The following is a 20,527-nucleotide window of genomic DNA, read 5'->3' on the forward strand; positions in this document are numbered from 1 at the left end:
AGAACACCAGAACAACAGAACATCCCGGAACATCACAGGACACCCGGCCCCAAAACCCCGGCGCACCCACCAAGAAAACCTGGAACACCTTCCAGAAAACCTGGAAGCGGTAGCTTGAGAACGAGGCTTCAGAGGAGAAATTGTAAGTTGAAGTCAGAAAACTGGATTTCCTCTAGGAAAAGCAAAATTTTATTATTCTTTAGGCTCAAGCATCAACCGGGACATTCTCTCTAACTGTTCTCCATATGTTCCTTATACAACTAGTTAGGGGAATTTGTTTAAAAATCAAGTCATTTTTCTTAGCTGATCAGCCCATTCATTCTCAAGACTTATTAGTTTTATCAAATACTGAAACTGTAAGGAGAATTGAGATGCTGATCATGCTTTGGGGGTTTAAAGGGTTCAACTTGATCCACTAAAGAAGCAGAACATTATGATTCATGCACTACAGTGCTAATCTACAGAAACTGTGAAAGGTTTCAACATAAGAAAGAGAAGGTGAACTTCGTAACTTATAACGAAGACCTAATTTTATCAAATGAATAATGAAATAATTTCAACATTATCATTAAATGGTCAACTGTCTGTTCCAGTTATCACATAAATCTTAATTACATTAGTACAGTATAGACCTCAGGTAGTAACTTAATTACCTTGCCCATAATATTTGCTGCCATCTTGCCTTGGCTGCTTGGGAGGTTCTCTTTCAGGAAACAATAAAGGCCTTTTATTCTGCTGTAGCGAACTTGAATCGCTTTGTGACAAACTTATTGTACCTGAAAATACCAGAAAAACTGTCAGCGTAAGGGCCATTCGAACGGTTAAGTTTGCGGGGCAGATAGTTGGCTAAGGAGGAGGTCAAAAAGGGTACGTCCACAAGAACAAACAAGTGAGACACGAGAAGCTACTCTTAACCAACCATTTCCAAAACTTATTGAAATCCTTGTCTCTGATTGGCCACAAAAATATCGAGTTTAGACTCTTTCGCACTACTTTCGAGACTTGTAATACAAAGTGTTGACCGGCAAACTACATTGGTTGCCTATTCACCAAACTTGTCTGGATTGTGCAGGAGAGTTTCCTTGTGAAGAGTTTCAGTGAAAAGGGAACCGACAAAACGCAAGAAATCCCAAAATTTACATGAAACATGTTCGCAAGCAAAACTTGAAAGGCACCAAAAGGGAAAAACACCAGACTGTGGACTAATTGAAGGTAAATTCATAAACACCAGAGTACCATAATTTCTGAGTTCATGCAAATCATTTTCAGTTGTGTTAGCAGAAATATCTGTTCTAATTTTCTTGCCACCAGTGTATACTCAAAAAGGTGTTTGCTCTTATATATGCACACCCTACACAGACAATTCACAAAACAGACAACATGGCTCAGAGAAAAGCATTAGTGTATGGGGCACACAAAATTATGTTTTCACAGTAAACAAATTTTCATAGTCAAAAATAAGGATTTTACTTGAAACCCAACACTTAAATTTTTTTTTATAAAATTAATGCCATGTGACAGTTGTTGGGATCATACAAATGCTTACAGTTACCTTCTGTTCCACTTGTCAAATGAGTTTGAGAGGCTGCAGGAAAAGGAAACTGACTGTAACCTGCTACATGTACTGAAGACTGACTTCCATCAGAAAAACCTTCAGATAGAAATGAGCACAATAAATTATTCATTACAAAGTCAACAGGACACATGACTTTTTAATTTTTTTTCACTGTGTATGTGATACATATACTCTGTTGTGATAATTGCTTTAAACATTTTTTCAATCACTCCTACCTTCAGTTCCACTTGCCATATGAGTTGGAGAGGCTGCAGGGAAAGGAAGCTGCCTGTAACCAGCTACTGAAGACTGACTTCCACCAGAAATGATACCTTTAGATGAAAAATTGAAAATATTGTAACAACGTGGTACATCACATTAAAATGGCATTTAGAGTTTAAGTCAGTAACTGGATTTACTCCTGGGAGAGCATAATATTGTTTCTCCTTAGGTTCTCTATACTATGTTCCTTATAGAACTAGTTGGGAGAATTTGTTTAAACATCAAGTCATTTTTCTTAGTTGATCAGTTCATTCATTCTCATGACTGATTAGTTTGATCAAACAGTGGAAACTATAAGGAGAAATGAGATGCTGATCATGGTTTTGGGGTTTAAAGGGTTAAGCTAAAGATGCAGATCTTGCTATTTGTACTACTGGGCTAATCTATGGAAATTGTCAAAGGTTTTAACATAAGAAAGACAAGGTGACAACTTGGTCACTTATAAGAAGACCTTTTTTTATCAAACGGAATAGTAATTATTACAACATTGTCATTAAAGGTTGAGAAAATAAACAACACAGAGTTCAACTGTCTGTTTCAGTTATCACATAAATGTTAATTATATTAGTACAACATAGCTCAGGTAGCAACTCAATTACCTTGCCCATCATAATCTGTCCCATCTTGCCTTGGCTGCTTGGGAGGTTCTCTTTCAGGAAATGATAAAGGCCTTTTATTCTGCTTTAGTGAACTTGACTTGCTTTGTGACAAACCTATTGTACCTGAAAATACCAGAAAAAGTGGCAGTGTAAGGACCACTGGAATGGTTAAGTTTCAGGGGTAGATAGTTCGCTAACGAGGAAGTCAAAAAGGGTAAGTCCACAAGAACAAACAAGCAAGATCCAGGGAGCTACTCTTAATCAACTTTATGGGCCAAAAAGTTAATTTGCACCCAGGGCAGTAAATTGAATAAATATGGTATGCGATCTAGAGAAAGTTGTTTGTGCCCAATCATATTACGCTCCTCTACCTGGTTTGGGTCGAAGGCTGACATAGTGATGTTCATGCAGGTGTCCCAACACAAGCTGGCTGCTGCTGCTAACATCATGTTCTGGGCGGATAGTTAAGTCACGTGACAGACTGCTAATCACATGAATGCATGTTTTAAAGCAGTTTGCTGCAGCATGGAGAATGACGTGGTCACCCCATGTCCCATCTGCTGCCATGTTTCTAAGGTAATCAGGCCAAGACTGGTGTCCATGTACAAAGTTAAACAGTTCTGTCCCATCTTGCTGCAAGAGAACAACCATATTATAAACAAAAAATGTCAAAGTACATTGTGCCACTCTCATCCAATGATCAACTGGAGGGTAAAGATTTTCACTAAATTGACCAGTGCATTGATCCGCAACAAACCAAAATATACCGAAACATGTTAACTGTTCCATAATTTAATTAATCCAATAAGTTATTTATTCAGTTGTTAATGAATAACTGAACTATCAGATACAACAGAATTTCAGAGCTTTGCTTGGCTTTAAGCATCCATGTACACTGTAATATCAGCCCTTGATTAATGTACCAACTGTCCAAGAAATAGCAACCATTTTAGAATTGACTTCTGCCTTTTCTTGCAAAATGAAATCAGCAAGATATGAAGCAACAATTAAGTTTTATCTTGATAGAGGTATTTTTCAGTCAGTGACACAGGCATATTGTACTCGGAAAAAGAAAATCTGAATTCTTCCCCCCTAACAGAGCTGAACCTTTGACCTTCCATTTGGATGTTATAGAACTCAGCTACAGGAGACTTGTGGGAGCTAAGACCATTAAACTACATTCATGCAGTGACAAACATCTGCATACTGCTAGGATTTGAATGTGATATCGGGTTTATTGTGATGAATAATGATAGAGGTATATTTTTCAGTCAGCCACCTTGGCATACTCGAAAAAGAAACTCCAATTTCTTCCATTTTATTGCTTTGCTTGATTTGTATCACCATAAAATGAAACCATTGCCTCACTTGTTCAACATTACCAACACTACAATTGTAACTTACCAGTGTAGGGTTCTCCTTGAGGTATTGGACTATGCGCTGCCTCAATGCTTCATGAGAGATTTGGTTTCCTTTCACCAGGTCCAGTTGTTCTGATAACGCATAAAACATGCAATTCCCTGATCCCTTGTTATCAGAGATTATCAAGCCTTTGTCTGAAGCAATTTTCTTTAACTCTCCAAGAAGATGTGCGTTGCCGATGATCTTGCCTGCATCATATCGCATTTGTTCAAGACCACTGAAAATTTGTTCAGCTGTCATAACTAAAACCAGCAATAAAAGGAATAACAAGCGTATTTTCAAGAATCCTATAATTATAATATTTATAGAGTATACAAGTATCAAAAATCTAAAATTTCATATTATTTAACAAGGCAAAAAGACATACACAGCTAAAAGTTTTTGCAAATGTTACATGTTCATGTTGACAGATTGTTGTAAGTGATTGTTGTCATTAGAAAACTTAAGTTCCCACCTACCATCTGTTTCACTTGTCAGATGAGTTTGAGAGGCTGCAGGGAAAGGAAGCTGACTGTAACCTGCTATTGAAGACTGACTTCCAACAGAAAAACCTTCAGAGGGGAGAATTGTAATGAGCAAAATTAGCCAACAGAGCATCTTAGCATCAGACAAACAGTGTATGGACTGCATTATCACCATTATGATAATAATAATAATAATAATTATTTAAAAGCATGGTGAGAATAGAAATACATGTATGTCCTGTGGCATTAATAATAATATTAATGGAACACTTTATAAATTCAGGGAAATCCAGATATTCAATACATAAATTAAATTTGCATGTTTTTCTAGAGGCTGATTCCCCTTTCTGTGACCATTTCATGAATTGGACTCTCCTTCAAAGACTGAAGACTGACTTCCACCAGAAAAACCTTAATAGAGTGGAAAATTGCAATAACAAAATTACACAACATAGCACTTTTATTTTCAGAGTGGATGTACAACAAGACAGCAGTATGGAGCAGGTACACAAATGCAAGGAGAAAAAGCCACATACATGTAAGTACACCACTAGCATAAAAAAAATATTGTTTAATGATCGACACACCAAGACAGCTGACAATTGAAGGGCTGAGAGCATATAATCGCCCAAATGACTTTTCAGATCGTTTTTTCTTGTTTTAGCTCAGATTCGCCAGTGTTTTTTACGAGGCCTTTAATTCCTTAAGGAAACTTTGCTCAATGTTTTATCTGCTGCTTTGCCGCACAATTTACAAAGCAGCAGATAAAATATTGGAGCAACCTTCCCTGAACGAATTCAAGTCCACATGCGAAAATTGCAGCCAATCTCAACCTAAACAACAAAAAGTGATCTGAAAAGTCATTTGGGTTGATTATGCTGTCAGCCGTTCAATTTTTTGCAAATGCTACCAATAGCGTTGATGGATTAAAACTAAATGTTTACACCTACTTTCAGTTCCACTTCTTAGATGAGTCTGAGACGTGACAGGAAAGGTGACAGGAAGCTGACTGTAACCTGCTACTGAAGACTGACTTCCAACAGAAAAACCTTTAGAGGAGGAAATTGTGATATTAAGGTGGAACTATACATCACCAGTGATTTCAGTAAAAAACAATTTCACAGATAGCTTGCAGTCTGCAACATTAACATAAATGCAGGAACAAAGGTCATAAACATACATCAAAAAGCTTATTGTTTAATGATTTTTGCAGATGCTACCTGATAGCTTCCTTGTAATTGTTTTGATGAAGTGATTCATGCCTACCTTCTGTTCCACTTGTCAGATGAGTTTGAGAGGCTGCAGGGAAAGGAAGCTGACTGTAACCTGCCACTGAAGACTGACTTCCATCAAAAAAACCTTCAGAGGAGAAAACTGTAATAAGCAAAATTATACAACATATAAGCATCTTAGGAGTATAAAGATACACAGTGCTTGAATCAGTAACATCAACATACAGTGATGTACATTATGTACTGGCCTTTATTAGTACATTTTACCCCAGACCACTGTCACAAACCATTGCATTATTTAGGTTTCGGTAGCATTATCAAATTCTTTTTTCTTTTTGGGGCCGCGATGGGCCAAGAGATAAGGCCTCGGGCCATGAGTTATTGTTCTCAGCCTCGTTTTTTTTACTCGGCTGGTACGAGTTACGTTTTCTGTCATGTTAACAAATTCTTTAAATTCTCGGTTGCATTCTTTGTTTTTGGGCCGTGAGGAGTGTTTAAAATATGCGAGCCAGACAAGCGAGGCATGAACAACCCCAACATAAACTGCTAACTGTTAAGCTAACCGGGGAGCTATTTAAGCTAACCTGAGTGCTATTTAGGCTTACTGGAGTGCTCTTTAGGCTAACCGGAGTGTTTTTTAGGCTAACCTGAGTGCCTCAAGGTTAGTTTTGTTTAACCGAAAATTTGGCAACTAAATCAGTCTATGACCTCGCGGGCCAAGCTAGATAGATAAAGATGTCTCACGTTTACTGTAGAAAAACAATCAATGCAGAAACGGTTTCTGTCTTCAAATGAAAGGTGAATAACAAATGCTTTCTCCTGAATTTCATTTAAAAATATAAACAGCAAAACATTGAAAACGTACAAGGATAAAAAAGTACGCGTGATGCGTAACGTTACTCTAGATCCCGGGGGGGGGGGGGGGGGGGCTACTCAACAGATGCTTGGGTAGGGAGGTGTGGCCCGGGCGTTCAAACCCTGACCCTGTCCCGTTTAAGACAGAATTCAAAATTTTCAGGCCCTTTTTAAGACATTTAACCCAAAATCACACCCTGTTTAAGACTAAAATGAAAAAAAGAATACTCTAGTGTCTTACTGTATTTTAATGCACTGGCAATCACAATCTGTTTAAGCCATTAGGTCATGTAGGGATACCCTGTTCAAGACAGAAAGTGATGAAATAGATACCCCGTTCAAGACAAAACACCCTGAAAACCATACCCTATCGAGCCGAACGTCCCCGTTAAGGTCACATAGGGGAGTACCCCCCGGGTCTAGATCATACCGAAAATTACGATCCAATTGACCAGGAGTCACATACATATTACGACCGTACAAATGGTGTCTGTCTCTAAACGAAAGGTGAAAACGTACGCCGTCGGATTAAAGCCCGGGGATTATAAAAGCATTCGTATGACAAATGTCGTTTACCCCTGTATTTCATTCTGACTGCAAGAAATGCAATTCTATCTGGTGGTTTTACATGTAGGTCTGTATCTATCTATTTGGTAGCCTGCGAGCAAGCTCTCTTGGGGGTGGGGGGCGGGAGAAGGAAAGAGGATCCACCCCCAAGAGAGCTTGCTCGCAGGCTATCTTTTTGGGGGAATTGGCGATGCTGGAAGTTATCACTGTTAAAAGATTGTAGGCTTTTCGCACCACACAGTCAAATATGGCCCAAGTATAAGCTGGAAACAGCTTCCTGTTCTTTACCAATTTAAAGCATGCAATAATATGGGGAAGCTTGTTAACGCTCCATCAAACATCCAAGTTGTGAAAATTTGTCTTCTGAGTTGTTACCTCCAAAATCCAACATCCAAGTTGTTTGATCTGATATTAGGACTGTGAAAATTTGACATCACTGAGTTGTGAGAATGTGACATCTGAGTTGCAAACCTCTGGCATTCAAGTGCAATCCTTCGAAGCCCTGATCACACATGTGAGTCTCATACATGTACGTTAAGCCAACAGTAAACGTTTATCGGTAAACACTACTTCAATAAGCCAACAGTAAACTTTTATCGGTAAACAATACTTGGGAGGCACCTTCACTTAGAAGAGCTTTGTTAAGGTAGTCTTTTTATACCACAGGGCACATCAGCCATTATTAATGCAACAAAGGAATTTTACCTGAAGTGATGTTCATCATTCTTTGCACAAGTAACCTGCACTGCTCCTCCCAGCTGTAAACCTTTGCATACTCTTTACAGACATACTTCATTTCTACAAGTCGTACATTTCTTCTTTTCTGACGGACACTCCTGATTGCCTTGGCCCACTCTTTAGGATCGTCTGAATCCACTACACAGTTTGAACCAAGAGGCACATTCTTAAGAGCTTCTCCGAGACCAGAGTTACCACTTACAAGCACAGGAAGACCAGCAGATAGAGCTTCAAGAGCAGGGAGACCAAAACCCTCAGATCTTGATGGCATTATAGCAAGATCTACCTCACAAAACTGCTCAGCCAACTGCTCTCTTTCTTTGAAACCACGTACAACAAGTTGATCACGTGAAATACCTTGCTGGAGCAACATTTCTGCTACTTGCTGCTTTTTTCCACTTCCTACTCCAACAACCTTCAGTTTGTAGGGCTGTGGCATGTCTTTCAACTTTGCAATTGCCTGAGCAGCAATGTCATAACCTTTCAGCTGCAAGTCTTCACTGTCACCACTCCCTAGCAACAGAACAGAAAATGTTCTTCTTTCTTCAGAAGCTTGCTTTACATCAGCAAACTCAGAGAAGATGCCTGGGGTGAGGTTGAGAACATTTTTATCTTTCTGAAAGGGACGCAGATATCCTGAGAAAGCTTCCGCCAGCTTGGGTCCAACTGCTACAACTTGATCAGACAATTCACAGAGTTTGACTTCTAATTTGTGCTTTTCCTCTCCTTTAGAAACAGCATCTGCATCAATTTTGAACATTCCAAGTTCTTCAGGGTCGGTGTGGACCACCTGAATCCATTTACAATGACGTTGGTGTTTTATGAATTGAACCTGTCTGCCAAGTTGGACTCCATGTCCAATCACACAGTCCACAGCATGATGAGCTGGTAAAGAAGACAACCATAGATCTGGATCAACACCATGGAATTTTTCTGCTCGAATGAGATGGACATTATGATGAGCAGCAACTCTTTTATCCTTTTCACTGCATTCAGGGAGATAGACACTGACTTTCACATCAGGGAACTTTGCCAACTGAATGGCAAGCTCTCTATTGATGGTTGACACACCTCCTTTTGTTGACCTCCATTCACTGCTTAGAAGAGTCACTCTCAATATTCTTCCGGAGGACAAACTTGGAGCTTCCTCTTCATGACCTTCCTGTGATGTACAGGCTATGTTAAGAAAGGAGGACTCCTAAAAGACAATTATATTTACTGATAAGCTGCCAGCATTGTGTTTCCTTCTCAACTCAATTAGTTAAGGCAAAGGGTTAATAAACAAAGAATACTGGGCAAATTATTATAAATATGCAGATATCCATTTCCTGCTTTGAGAAAACAGTGTTTTGCTTGAAGTGAGGAGGTAAAACTTAACTTGCAGTTGCAAAAACATTCTGGAATATTTTGGCATGTCTTAACTGGAATGTTAAAACAAACAAATCCACTATCCCCTTAAAATTGACGAACCCCACCTTCATCTTCAAAATCAACCCATTCTCTTCATGACTATCTGCATGAGATTGGCTGATCAGCCAGGAGTCATAACAAGAATTTGAGAATTTACTGAAAGTTTGAGGTTTGGGGAAAATTGGCAGACAGCATATGAACAGCATACCATATGTGTTCAGGGCAACGTGCTTACTAGTACGTCTGTAACCGAGGCTATACAGATTATTGTATCTTGTTTTACATCAAAACTCACTGTATGTATAGGGCTTTTTTGTTAAGCATTTGATTAAGGGTGGACCAAATTTAACTTAGTAGGAACCACATAGTAAATTTGCTCTCAACCTTTTGTATACAGCCAAAAAATAGCCAGGATAAAGCATAATTATACAAAATTAATGTAATTGGCAAGTAATGGTCCCTGCATCCCTGCTCTAACAAAAACCCTGCCATGTGTAAGTTAATAAAACAATAACTATTAAACTAAAGGATTTTCAACGTTTCTAAATATTATATGTACACAAATCAGTCATAAACTTGTTGCAGGCTGAATCCCTGTCATCTTATGCCAACCTTTACCTGTCGCTTTACCTGTAATTCTGTAAAAAGTTATGTTCACTGAAACATAATTAGAAATACTGTTTCTTCAGTTTACTATTCAAAATCTATTTTTATGAAATCTCCTTCACAGTACAAAGCCAGCCAAGTTGTTTAATATATGAAATCCAATTTAGTTTCTATGACAAGCTTAATTCAACCTTAATTTGTCAATTGACAAAATTAAGTAGCATGTTGTTATCTATTACTTTACACCACCAGTTCATTGTCACATCCAGAAGAATTTAAGGTTACAGCTGATCATAACAGACAACAAAGTTTCCCCTTAAGGCCAACGATAATACCTTTGATAGCCTTGACATCACAGGAAGCCTTTAATCTTGTTGATTACTGAAACTGAAAAAAAAAAAAAAAAAAAAAAAAAATAGAGAATCATGCAAACATTTAGTAGGAACTGTGATTTTAATTTAGTTTAGATTTATAATTATGCAAAGGAAAAATTGTGAAAGTTCCAATAAGAAACTAAAAAAATAAAAATAAAAATTGATTGACAGAAGCAAACAAAAGAGGGAGATGGGGAGAACTCTTATTAGGTGAATCTGTTTAATCTGCTTACCCACAAGATGCCCTAAACTGATTACAGAGATAGTGGCAACAAATACATTGTACCGTCAAACAGCAACAGGTTTTAAAACATTCTACTGTACCCTTAGTTTCTTCTTTCCTCAAAACAGATGTACTGACCAAAATGCTTTGACTGTAATTCAAACTTCTCTATCATCCATACAACAACGCTAATTAATATTAATATATAAAAAGTAGGAAATTGCTGGTTTCAATGTTGTAACTTACTAAATCATACTCCAAGAACATTTGCACATCTTGAACCAACTCTTTAACACTTGAACTGATAGATAAACTGAAAATAAGAATAGAAAAAACACAAACAAAGGTAAGTTAGATGTATTCCCCTGCACATTAATTAATAGGGTTGCAGCTAAAAGTGACATGACGATGAGATCTGTTGAGGTTTATCAAAACCATCATTAGTAATGAACAAAATTTATTATTTTGTATTTTTTTTTTTTGTTTCAAACCTAAATTTCAGCAATTTTGTCAAAGCACTGAAGTGGCCGGTATGACTTAAATCTCTTGGAATGACCACCCTTACAACTGACCATTTCCCTTTGAAGCAGCCATTATCAGGAAACCCCATGAAAACCAACCACACAGTCTCAGTAAATAATAATGAACATAGTATCATTATTTATTTTACAAACTCTTGGAAGTGTCTATATCTAATGCTAGTGACATGTTCTTAATGTCAATTCTCAAAGGAAATGTAACCATTCCATTTGCCTCAAAATGTTGGATAACAGAGAAAATATTTGAGAACCTGATTCAAATTAGTCAAAGCCACGATCTTCCGCACACATACATTGTATCAGATGATGGTCAAGTGAGCTTAATGTCCCTGCTCACCTCTTGTGTTATGAGGTTTGTGTTACAAGGCAGTAGCTGCATATATCATGAATAACGAATAAGAGAGTATAACACTTGGGATCATTACAGGTCCACAAGTGACATATTTATACAATTTTTAACATGTATGAATAGTGAAAGGTTATTGAGTTTCAACTACAAAATATTAATTTATTGACACTCCCCTTTTGTAGAGCTCGTCAAAAGGAACTGTTAATGTTGATTAAGAAGTTATAAATTGTATTATGTTTGTCGAGGAAAATACGTTTGGTGTTGAGATGCTGCAATGTTTTTTTTTTTATTTTATTTTAAATTTCTTATTTAGCTAGATGCTGGCATGTTTATATTCCTGCCAAACTGCCCTTGAGGGGTAGGCTGAAGTAATGTGGGAAAGGAGTTGCTGAATACTCTCGAGATTGCCTGGGCAAGCATTGTACTATTGATAGCTGGAGTTGATACAGGTGGAGATGCAGCGGAGGTTGAAGCTGGGGTTGTATGTACAGGTAACCATGAACGCCCAAGTGTAGCGAGGTTACATGTAATAAATTTGTCAGGTGGAAGGCCCAAGCAGAGCTAAGCCGCGCGAATTCGAGCGAAAAATATATTTTATTTATATATCGTTGAAGGTGTCTGTGCTGTTGCCTGGTTCAAGGTCCATACTGTAAGTACAGTTGTACCAGTCTCAGTCCATACTGAAAGCACACTGTTTCAACCAATCAGTGTAGCTACCGCAAGAAACCGTGAGAGTCACGGCATTTGTTTATATTGTTAACGTTTTATCAAGCTGTTATTTGTTTAAGAAAGGCCGGTAATTTATTTTAGGAATCGGCTTATTTAAGTAATGGTTTTCCGTAAGTAATGCTTTTAGTCTTTCGTAGAACTATCTAGAAGTTTCTAGAAAGTGCGTAATTTAAATAGCGCGCGCTCTTGCCGATCACGACACGATCACGACAGGGCACGCGACAGCGCAAGTTAAGTAAAAAGTCAAACTGTTTCAGTTTTTTCGTCACAAGTCGTAAGCAAGTTCAAGAAGTTAGTAAAAGCCAAGTTAAGTGAAAGTTTTAAGTACAAGAAAGTGCAAGAAAGTAAGTTAAAGTTCACCAAGCTACAGTAGAAACTATCGTTCCAGTTATTCGAAGGCAGCACCAAGGTAAATATTTTCGCTGCTTTTGTTATTACGAGTTAATGTTTCAATTAGCGTACGCGTACTTAGCGACGCTTGTAACTTAAGTTTTGCTGCTTTGTATTGTTTTCTTATTTTCATTTATATTAACGCAAGTCAATTTCACTGTACTTAGCGTTTTCATTTAGTTGTTTTTATCCATTTGCGTAAATTGTAATTTTTACCTTTTGTTTAGCGTAACAATTATTTTTCATCCGCGTAATCTTGTACAGTTGAGTAATTTGTAAACATTTTAATCTTTAGTTCTCACGGTGTTGAGAGACAAGTTAAACCTTATTAAAGTCTGGAAACATCAGTAAAAGAGACTGTGTTCTTGCGAATCGCTGGAGCGACAGTGAGAACTTGCCGCAACCAAACATCAAAAATCAAGACGCAAATTCACGCCGGTGGTGATGGCGCGTGACCAGGTCGACCAACGAGATGATTGCGCGTGACCAGCCGAGTGAAGCGATGTAAACAAGTCCAAAGGTCAAGAATCAACGTTTCGCACGCGGATTTCGCAGTAAATACAGTATATTATAAGTTAAAGAAGTCTTTATTTACGTTGAAACGTTTGAATTCTAAGAGACACTATTGAAGTTAAGAAGCCTTACTACCGTAGAAAGAAACAGATCTTGAAGTAGTTAATTTAGTGTAACTTGGGAGAGTAATTTAAAGTTTGTCGCATATTTATTTCCCATTTATTAAATCTAAGTACATTTTAAAACATCGAACAGTTCGTTCGCTCGAATTATTTTAATACAAGTCGACTGTGCTATTACTATATAACTATATTTAAAGTTAAGAAGGTTAAGCGTATATTTAGCGTAAAATGTCCGATTCAGAAATCCCCGTTGAGGAGCCGCTATCGTTATCGGTCGACAAGGAAAATGGAGATAAAAGCGTGCTCACGGACTCTATCGAAAGTCAACACGAAGAACATCCAAGAAGTACTCGAGAGCGAACTTTAACCGAAAAGGGTCAGGCGTATCAAGAATGTCGCCGCGAAGAAAAAGAAAAAGAAGAAGATCGCCTACTTAAGAAATTCAACGGAGTTTACGAAACATGGAAAAAGGAAGTCACGGTAATCGAAACGTTCTTGGCCAGTGAAGCACCAACATCGCAAGGGGAGAAAGACGAAAGGATCTCCAACCTACAAACTCACTGCGAAAATGTCCACAAAGTCTACGAGAAGCTTCGGCAAATACGACTACCACGACAAGAAATCCTCCGCATGGTGGACACCTGCGACGCAGAGACACGCAATCTTCAACATCAAATCGATCGACAGTCCTTCAGAAAGGAACAGTCACGCAACGGTGAGGACAAAAGGTCAGTCTACAGTAAAGCATCCGCAAGGTCAAGAGCCAGCAGATCTTCAAGGGCATCCTCCATAGACTTAAAGAAGGCTGATGCAGCTGCAGAACTGGCCGCGAAACAAGCCGAGTTCGACGCTCTACAAGAAGAGGCGAAGTATAAAGAAGAAACAGCGAAGATGGAAGCGCAACTCAAAGAAGAAACAGCGAAAATGGAAGCGCAATTTAGAGCGGAAACAGCGAAAATGGAGAACGAACTCGCGCGGAGAAAACTAGAGTTGGAACAGATGGAAGTGAAGAAACAGATAGAGATAGCAAGAGCCAGGTTAATGGTATATGAAGAAGTCGAACAACCGGAAGACGACGCGGATTCCATTGAAGATCACATCTTATACACACCTCCGACTCTACAGACAAACCGTGAGACAACTCCAACATCTTTCCCTCAGCCTATACCGATCAAAGATTCGATGACAGTCGTAAATGCCCCCAGACCGCTACCGCAGTCCAATCAGCACTCTCAGCAAGTAAATCAGTTGTACCCTTTTGATGAAAGCAATCAACTCCCACATGGTCAAGTCGATCAACGCCGGTCCTCTGATTGCCAAGATTCAACACCAAAAGCAGACGGTACCGCCGCGATTATCACCGCAATAACTGACTCAATTAGTTTAAGCCGCCTCCCAGTACCTGAGCCAACTGTCTTCAGTGGTGAACCTATTCAGTATCCAGACTGGAAGTCCTGTTTCCATGCTCTAATTGACCGAAAAGCCTTGCCGCCAAGTGATAAGATGTACTATTTGAAACGATACGTTGGTGGAGCCGCCAGAGAAGCTATTAGTGGTCTCTTCCTGCAAAACTCCTCAGAAGCGTACGAAAGGGCGTGGAGCATCTTAGATGAGAGGTTTGGTCACCCCTTCATCATAACAAAGGCTTACAGAGATAAGTTACAACGATGGCCGAAGATCGGTGCTAGAGATCATCAAGGCCTCAGGAAGTTTGCTGATTTCCTATCAAGCGTGCTAACCGCAATGCAAGTAATACAAGGCCTCAGTGTCCTAAACGATTACATCGAAAATCAGAAGTTACTCGTCAAGTTACCGGACTGGTTCATCGCACGATGGAACAGAGAAGCAAATAAACACCTGAAAGAACACAAAACGTATCCTGATTTCAAGGCATTCGTCACCTTCGTCACTTCCGAAGCCGATCTGGTGTGCAACCCAATTTCTTCCTGCAACGCTGTGAAGGAGTTAGAAATGTCAGACAACGTACACAAGGGACAAAGAAACAAAGATATCAAAGGGAACAAGACTATCTTCTCCGCCAAGACAACTGAAGAAAATTTAAAAGAGCCAAAGGGAGATCTAAGACAACAGGTGGAATGCACATTCTGTAAGAAGACAGATCATCACTTAGATGCTTGTTTAAAGTTCAAGACTGAAGCACTCGAGAAAAGACTCGAGTTCGTCAAAGAAAACAGACTCTGCTTTGGATGCCTGAAGAAAGGTCATGCCTCCAAGGATTGTCGAAAAAGATTGACTTGCTCTATGTGCAAGAAGAAGCATCCTACCTGTCTCCATGAAAACCGAAGTGCCCCAGAGAAGAAAGAAGACAGAAGTGACAGTGAATCCAGGAGCGTTCCCAAGTCAACTTCGTACACTTCACAAGGTGTTTCAACTACTAGCACCTCAATGATAGTTCCTGTGTGGTTATCATCAAGCTCCAGACCTGACAAGGAACTACTGGTCTACGCTATCTTAGACACACAGAGTGACGCTACGTTCATTCTAAAGGAAACCTGTGACGAGCTTGGCGCAGAAACAGAGCCGACGAAACTTCGATTAAGCACCATCACGAGTCAAGAGTTACTCGTTAACAGCGAAAAGGTCTCAAGTCTCCAAGTAAGAGGATATAATTCCGATCTCAAGATCCCTATCCCTACAGCATATACAAGAACTGTGATTCCCACCGATGAAGGTCACATACCTACAAAATCCACTGCTAAGAGATGGGATCACCTACGAGCAATAGAAGACGACATGCAAGATTTGTTGGACTGCAACGTTGGTCTACTTATCGGATACGACTGCTCTCAAGCACTAACGCCAAGAGAAGTTATCGCTAGCAAGTCCAATGAGCCATATGGGATCAGAACAGATCTCGGTTGGAGTATCGTAGGCACTGCTAACGTGAACAGTGGAAGATCCTTTTGCCACAGAGTCGCCGTAAAAGAAGTACCAGTCGTAACAATGGGTGAAGTAATACGTGTCCTCGAGTCAGACTTTCATGAGAAGAAAGATGGAAAAATGACCTCTCAAGAAGACCTGCAATTTCTAAAGATCATGGAAGAAGGCATCAAAAGAGCAGACATCGGACACTACGAGATGCCATTACCATTTAAAGAACGACCTCTACTACCTGACAATCGCTCCACTGCACTCACACGACTTGAGCACCTGAAAAGAAGATTTCTAAAAGATGTAAAGTATAAAGAAGATTATATCAAGTTCATGAAAGAAATTTTAAGCAGAGGAGACGCCGAAGAAGCCCCAGCAGCTGATCGAGAAGACGTAAAGTGGTATATACCGCATCATGGTGTCTATCACCCAAAGAAAAACAAAATCAGAGTGGTGTTTGACTGTTCAGCGAAGTGCAAGGGAACTTCTCTGAACGATCACTTGCTCAGCGGACCCGACCTGACCAATAATTTGATCGGTGTTCTGTGCAGGTTCAGAAGATATCCCTACGCCATAACTTGTGACGTGGAGAAAATGTTCCATCAGTTCGTCGTACACAAAGAAGACAGAGATTACCTTCGATTTCTCTGGTGGCCAAACGGCGACGTCAGCCAAGAACCCAAAGAGCACAGAATGAAAGTGCATCTGTTTGGTGCGACCTCATCGCCTGGTTGTGCCAGTTACGCCTTCAAGTACATGGCGAATCAAGAGAAAGAAGTGCACCCTGCAGCAGCCCAGTTCATGACGCATGATTTCTACGTAGATGACGGACTAGCCAGTGTACAATCTGTGGAGCAAGCAAAAGGTCTTATCCAAGGCGCTCGAGAAATTTGTAAAAGTGGCGGCCTTCGTCTACACAAGTTCGTCTCAAACGATCGTTCAGTACTCGAGTCAGTACCAAAGAGTGAAAGAGCAGTTGACATCAAGTTGGATCTACCGTCAGAACAGCTCCCGATAGAAAGAGTTCTCGGTGTACAATGGTCAGTAGAGCTAGACTGCTTTGGTTTCTCCATCGTCCTGAAGGATCAACCCCTGACTAGAAGAGGTGTGTTGTCGACCGTAGCTTCCGTTTATGACCCCCTTGGATTCCTCGCCCCCTTGGTCCTAAGAGCAAAGAAGATTCTCCAAGAAGTATGTCAGAAGGGCATCAGTTGGGACGATCCACTACCCGAAGAACTCAGGCCAAGGTGGGAGCAATGGAAGATAGATCTTCTACGTTTAAGAGAGCTGAAAATACCAAGATGTTTTGAGCCAAAGATGACAGGTCAAAGAAAGACCTACGAGTTACACAATTTTTCAGATGCTAGCACATTCGGATACGGACAGTGCTCATACCTGAGAGTCAAAGATGAAGACGACAACGTTAACGTTGCACTGGTAATGGGAAAATCTCGCGTTGCTCCATCGAAGATAACCACTATACCAAGACTGGAGCTTACAGCAGCGGTTGTAGCAGCAAAGATTGGCGTGATGCTAAAGGAAGAATTGAACTACGCAAGCCTTAAGCAGTACTTCTGGACAGACTCGAAAGTAGTACTTGGGTACATCAACAATGAGGCCAAGAGATTCCATACGTTCGTAGCAAATAGAGTGCAGATGATAAGGTCCAACACAGATCCCAAGGAATGGAGGTACATCGACACCAAAAGCAACCCCGCTGACCACGCATCCAGGGGCCTAAGCGTCCTAGAGTTAATAAAGTCTAATTGGTTCAGTGGACCAGCCTTTCTCTGGGAGAAAGAAATTTCATTGGGTGAAGAAAGAATTCCTGCCATTCAGATTGGGGACCCAGAAGTTAGATCCACCGTCCTCGCAACTACAACCAAAAGTTCATTTAGCCTCGTCGACTGTATGACAAGATTCTCCGACTGGGCCAAGGCAGTAGGAGTAGTTTCATACCTAAAGAGACTCTCAAACAAGAACAAGCCAAAAAAAGTTATCACATCGGTAGCTGAACGACAAGAAGCTGAAATACTCATCCTCAAGGAGGTGCAACGCACAGCTTTCGAGGATGAGATAAGAAGACTCAGCAACCAAGGAGAAAACTGCAAGCTCATGAAGAATAGTCCTCTCCTGAAGTTAGATCCCTTTCTTGACGATCATGGCTTGCTGCGAGTTGGAGGAAGACTTGAAAAATCCACTTTGCCGTTTGAATTGAAGCACCCGATCATCTTACCAAGAAGTTCTCACATCACCGACCTGGTAATTGGTCATTTTCACAAGAAGGTGAGACATCAAGGAAAAGGAATGACTATGAATGAGATTCGTTCTAATGGACTATGGGTCCTAGGTCTTTCCGCCGCAGTATCCTCACACATCCATAAATGTGTGCGATGTAGACGACAAAGGAGATCAACTGAAGGTCAAAAGATGGCTGTTCTCCCCCAAGAAAGAGTAGAGTCCACTCCTCCGTTTACGTATTGTGGGATGGATTGTTTTGGTCCGTTTATCGTCAAAGAAGGACGCAAAGATTTGAAGAGATATGGAGTGATATTCACTTGCATGAGCTCTCGCGCAGTACACATAGAGGAGTTGGATGACATGACAACCGATGCCTTCATAAATGCATTAAGATGCTTCATCGCCATCCGAGGACCTGTTCAGCAGCTAAGGTCTGATCAAGGATCAAACTTTGTAGGAGCAAGAAACGAACTGGCAAGTGCCCTAAAGGAGCTGGACGGCGATAAGATTCAATCATATCTCACGAAGAATCGCTGTGATTTCGTCATGAATGTTCCGTATTCAAGTCATCGGGGAGGAGTATGGGAAAGGCAAATAAGGACAACCAGAAGCATCCTCAATGATATTCTCACAGATTTCAAGGGAAGACTTGACACGTCATCTCTTCGCACCTTTTTCTATGAAGCTATGGCGATCATCAACAGCCGCCCATTGACCTGCCAAACCCTGAATGACCCCAAGAGTTTAGAGCCTCTAACTCCAAATCATCTGTTGACCATGAAGAACACGTTAATCTCCCCGCCACCAGGAAATTTCGTCCAAGAAGATATCTACGCCCGAAAGTGATGGCGAAAGGTACAATATCTTGCAGAGCAGTTTTGGGGTAGATGGCGAAAAGAGTATCTCCTCACCTTAAATTCAAGGCAAAAATGGTCAGTACCAAGAAGAAATCTGAAGATTGGAGATATCGTCATCGTGCAACATGAGACCTCACGAAATGAGTGGCCCCTTGGCAAGATCATGGACACAACGCCAGATAAAGATGGTCTCGTTCGCTCGGTCAGAATCAAGCTGGGTGTTAAAGGTTCCGAGAAGGAGAGAAACAATTCCCAATCATCCGTGATCGAAAGGCCGATCCAGAAAGTGGTTCTTCTCTTAGAAGGCGCTGATCCAAATTAAAGTAGTTTTAAATCTCAGTGATATCGTGAAATTATTCATGATTTTGTGAAAGTTCTCTCAGATAATCATTAATAATTTGGTGGGAGTGTAGCTACCGCAAGAAACCGTGAGAGTCACGGCATTTGTTTATATTGTTAACGTTTTATCAAGCTGTTATTTGTTTAAGAAAGGCCGGTAATTTATTTTAGGAATCGGCTTATTTAAGTAATGGTTTTCCGTAAGTAATGCTTTTAGTCTTTCGTAGAACTATCTAGAAGTTTCTAGAAAGCGCGTAATTTAAATAGCGCGCGCTCTTGCCGATCACGACACGATCACGACAGGGCACGCGACAGCGCAAGTTAAGTAAAAAGTCAAACTGTTTCAGTTTTTTCGTCACAAGTCGTAAGCAAGTTCAAGAAGTTAGTAAAAGCCAAGTTAAGTGAAAGTTTTAAGTACAAGAAAGTGCAAGAAAGTAAGTTAAAGTTCACCAAGCTACAGTAGAAACTATCGTTCCAGTTATTCGAAGGCAGCACCAAGGTAAATATTTTCGCTGCTTTTGTTATTACGAGTTAATGTTTCAATTAGCGTACGCGTACTTAGCGACGCTTGTAACTTAAGTTTTGCTGCTTTGTATTGTTTTCTTATTTTCATTTATATTAACGCAAGTCAATTTCACTGTACTTAGCGTTTTCATTTAGTTGTTTTTATCCATTTGCGTAAATTGTAATTTTTACCTTTTGTTTAGCGTAACAATTATTTTTCATCCGCGTAATCTTGTACAGTTGAGTAATTTGTAAACATTTTAATCTTTAGTTCTCACGGTGTTGAGAGACAAGTTAAACCTTATTAAAGTCTGGAAACATCAGTAAAAGAGACTGTGTTCTTGCGAATCGCTGGAGCGACAATCAGCACGCGCCTTATATCGAAATTTTATTATAAATGATAACAAAGAAGCAAGAGCAACAGAAACTTATCCATTCCCTAAACACATTTTCTGGACATCCAGCCATTAATCAACACCTCTTACTAACTGGGCTCAAGGTCCATAACGTAAGTTGCACCAGTCTCAGTCCATACAGCATGGACTGAGAAAATGAGATTACTAAGATATTTATTATATCTCTGAGGTTAATCAGGCGCGAGAAAAAGGAAACTTTCAAATTTAGTGGGCTGTACAGTGCAATACAGCCTGCAAAATTGACCAATCAAACTGCTCGTACTAACTGATACAATAAAACCCAATATGGCATGAATTTTGACATGCAAT

General features: G+C 39.9%; 2 protein-coding genes across 4 annotated transcripts in view; one reads left to right on the forward strand and one right to left on the reverse strand.

Annotated features, from left to right (window-relative positions):
- Positions 1-20,527, reverse strand: part of LOC146477746 (uncharacterized) — a 33,406-nt gene that overhangs the window by 9,576 nt on the left and 3,303 nt on the right. The window contains exons 2-13 of one of the 2 annotated variants that reach the window (XM_085113167.1): positions 10,574-10,640; positions 10,066-10,117; positions 7,682-8,912; positions 5,589-5,696; positions 5,273-5,371; positions 4,317-4,409; positions 3,837-4,100; positions 2,808-3,065; positions 2,437-2,559; positions 1,792-1,887; positions 1,553-1,651; positions 654-776 (exon numbers count right to left, since the gene is read on the reverse strand). In XM_085113167.1, coding sequence (XP_084969293.1) covers positions 654-776; positions 1,553-1,651; positions 1,792-1,887; positions 2,437-2,559; positions 2,808-3,065; positions 3,837-4,100; positions 4,317-4,409; positions 5,273-5,371; positions 5,589-5,696; positions 7,682-8,912; positions 10,066-10,083 — 2,512 coding nt within the window. In that variant the 5' untranslated portion in view covers positions 10,084-10,117; positions 10,574-10,640. The remainder of the gene's footprint in view (positions 1-653; positions 777-1,552; positions 1,652-1,791; positions 1,888-2,436; positions 2,560-2,807; positions 3,066-3,836; positions 4,101-4,316; positions 4,410-5,272; positions 5,372-5,588; positions 5,697-7,681; positions 8,913-10,065; positions 10,118-10,573; positions 10,641-20,527) is intronic. The other variant, XM_085113166.1, reaches the window with a different exon arrangement.
- On the forward strand, positions 11,934-20,131 carry LOC146477747 (uncharacterized). Of its 2 annotated transcripts, XR_014865310.1 has the most exons (3): positions 11,934-12,353; positions 12,630-19,797; positions 20,074-20,131. XR_014865310.1 is itself a non-coding variant. In XM_085113165.1 (2 exons), the coding sequence occupies exon 2, from the start codon at positions 13,198-13,200 to the stop codon at positions 18,946-18,948; it is 5,751 nt and encodes a 1,916-aa protein (XP_084969291.1). In that variant the 5' UTR covers positions 11,934-12,353; positions 12,630-13,197; the 3' UTR covers positions 18,949-20,131. The 2 variants fall into 2 exon arrangements, 1 of the variants encoding a protein (XP_084969291.1); XM_085113165.1 differs by having other exon boundaries at positions 12,630-20,131.

Source organism: Pavona decussata, unplaced genomic scaffold (assembly GCF_977016875.1).
Source record: "Pavona decussata unplaced genomic scaffold, jaPavDecu1.1 SCAFFOLD_69, whole genome shotgun sequence".
NCBI lineage: Eukaryota > Metazoa > Cnidaria > Anthozoa > Scleractinia > Agariciidae > Pavona > Pavona decussata.

Excerpts from the sequence above, each read along its gene's own strand:
- LOC146477747 (XM_085113165.1), top strand. The coding sequence starts at position 13,198 with ATGTCCGATTCAGAAATCCCCGTTGAGGAGCCGCTATCGTTATCGGTC.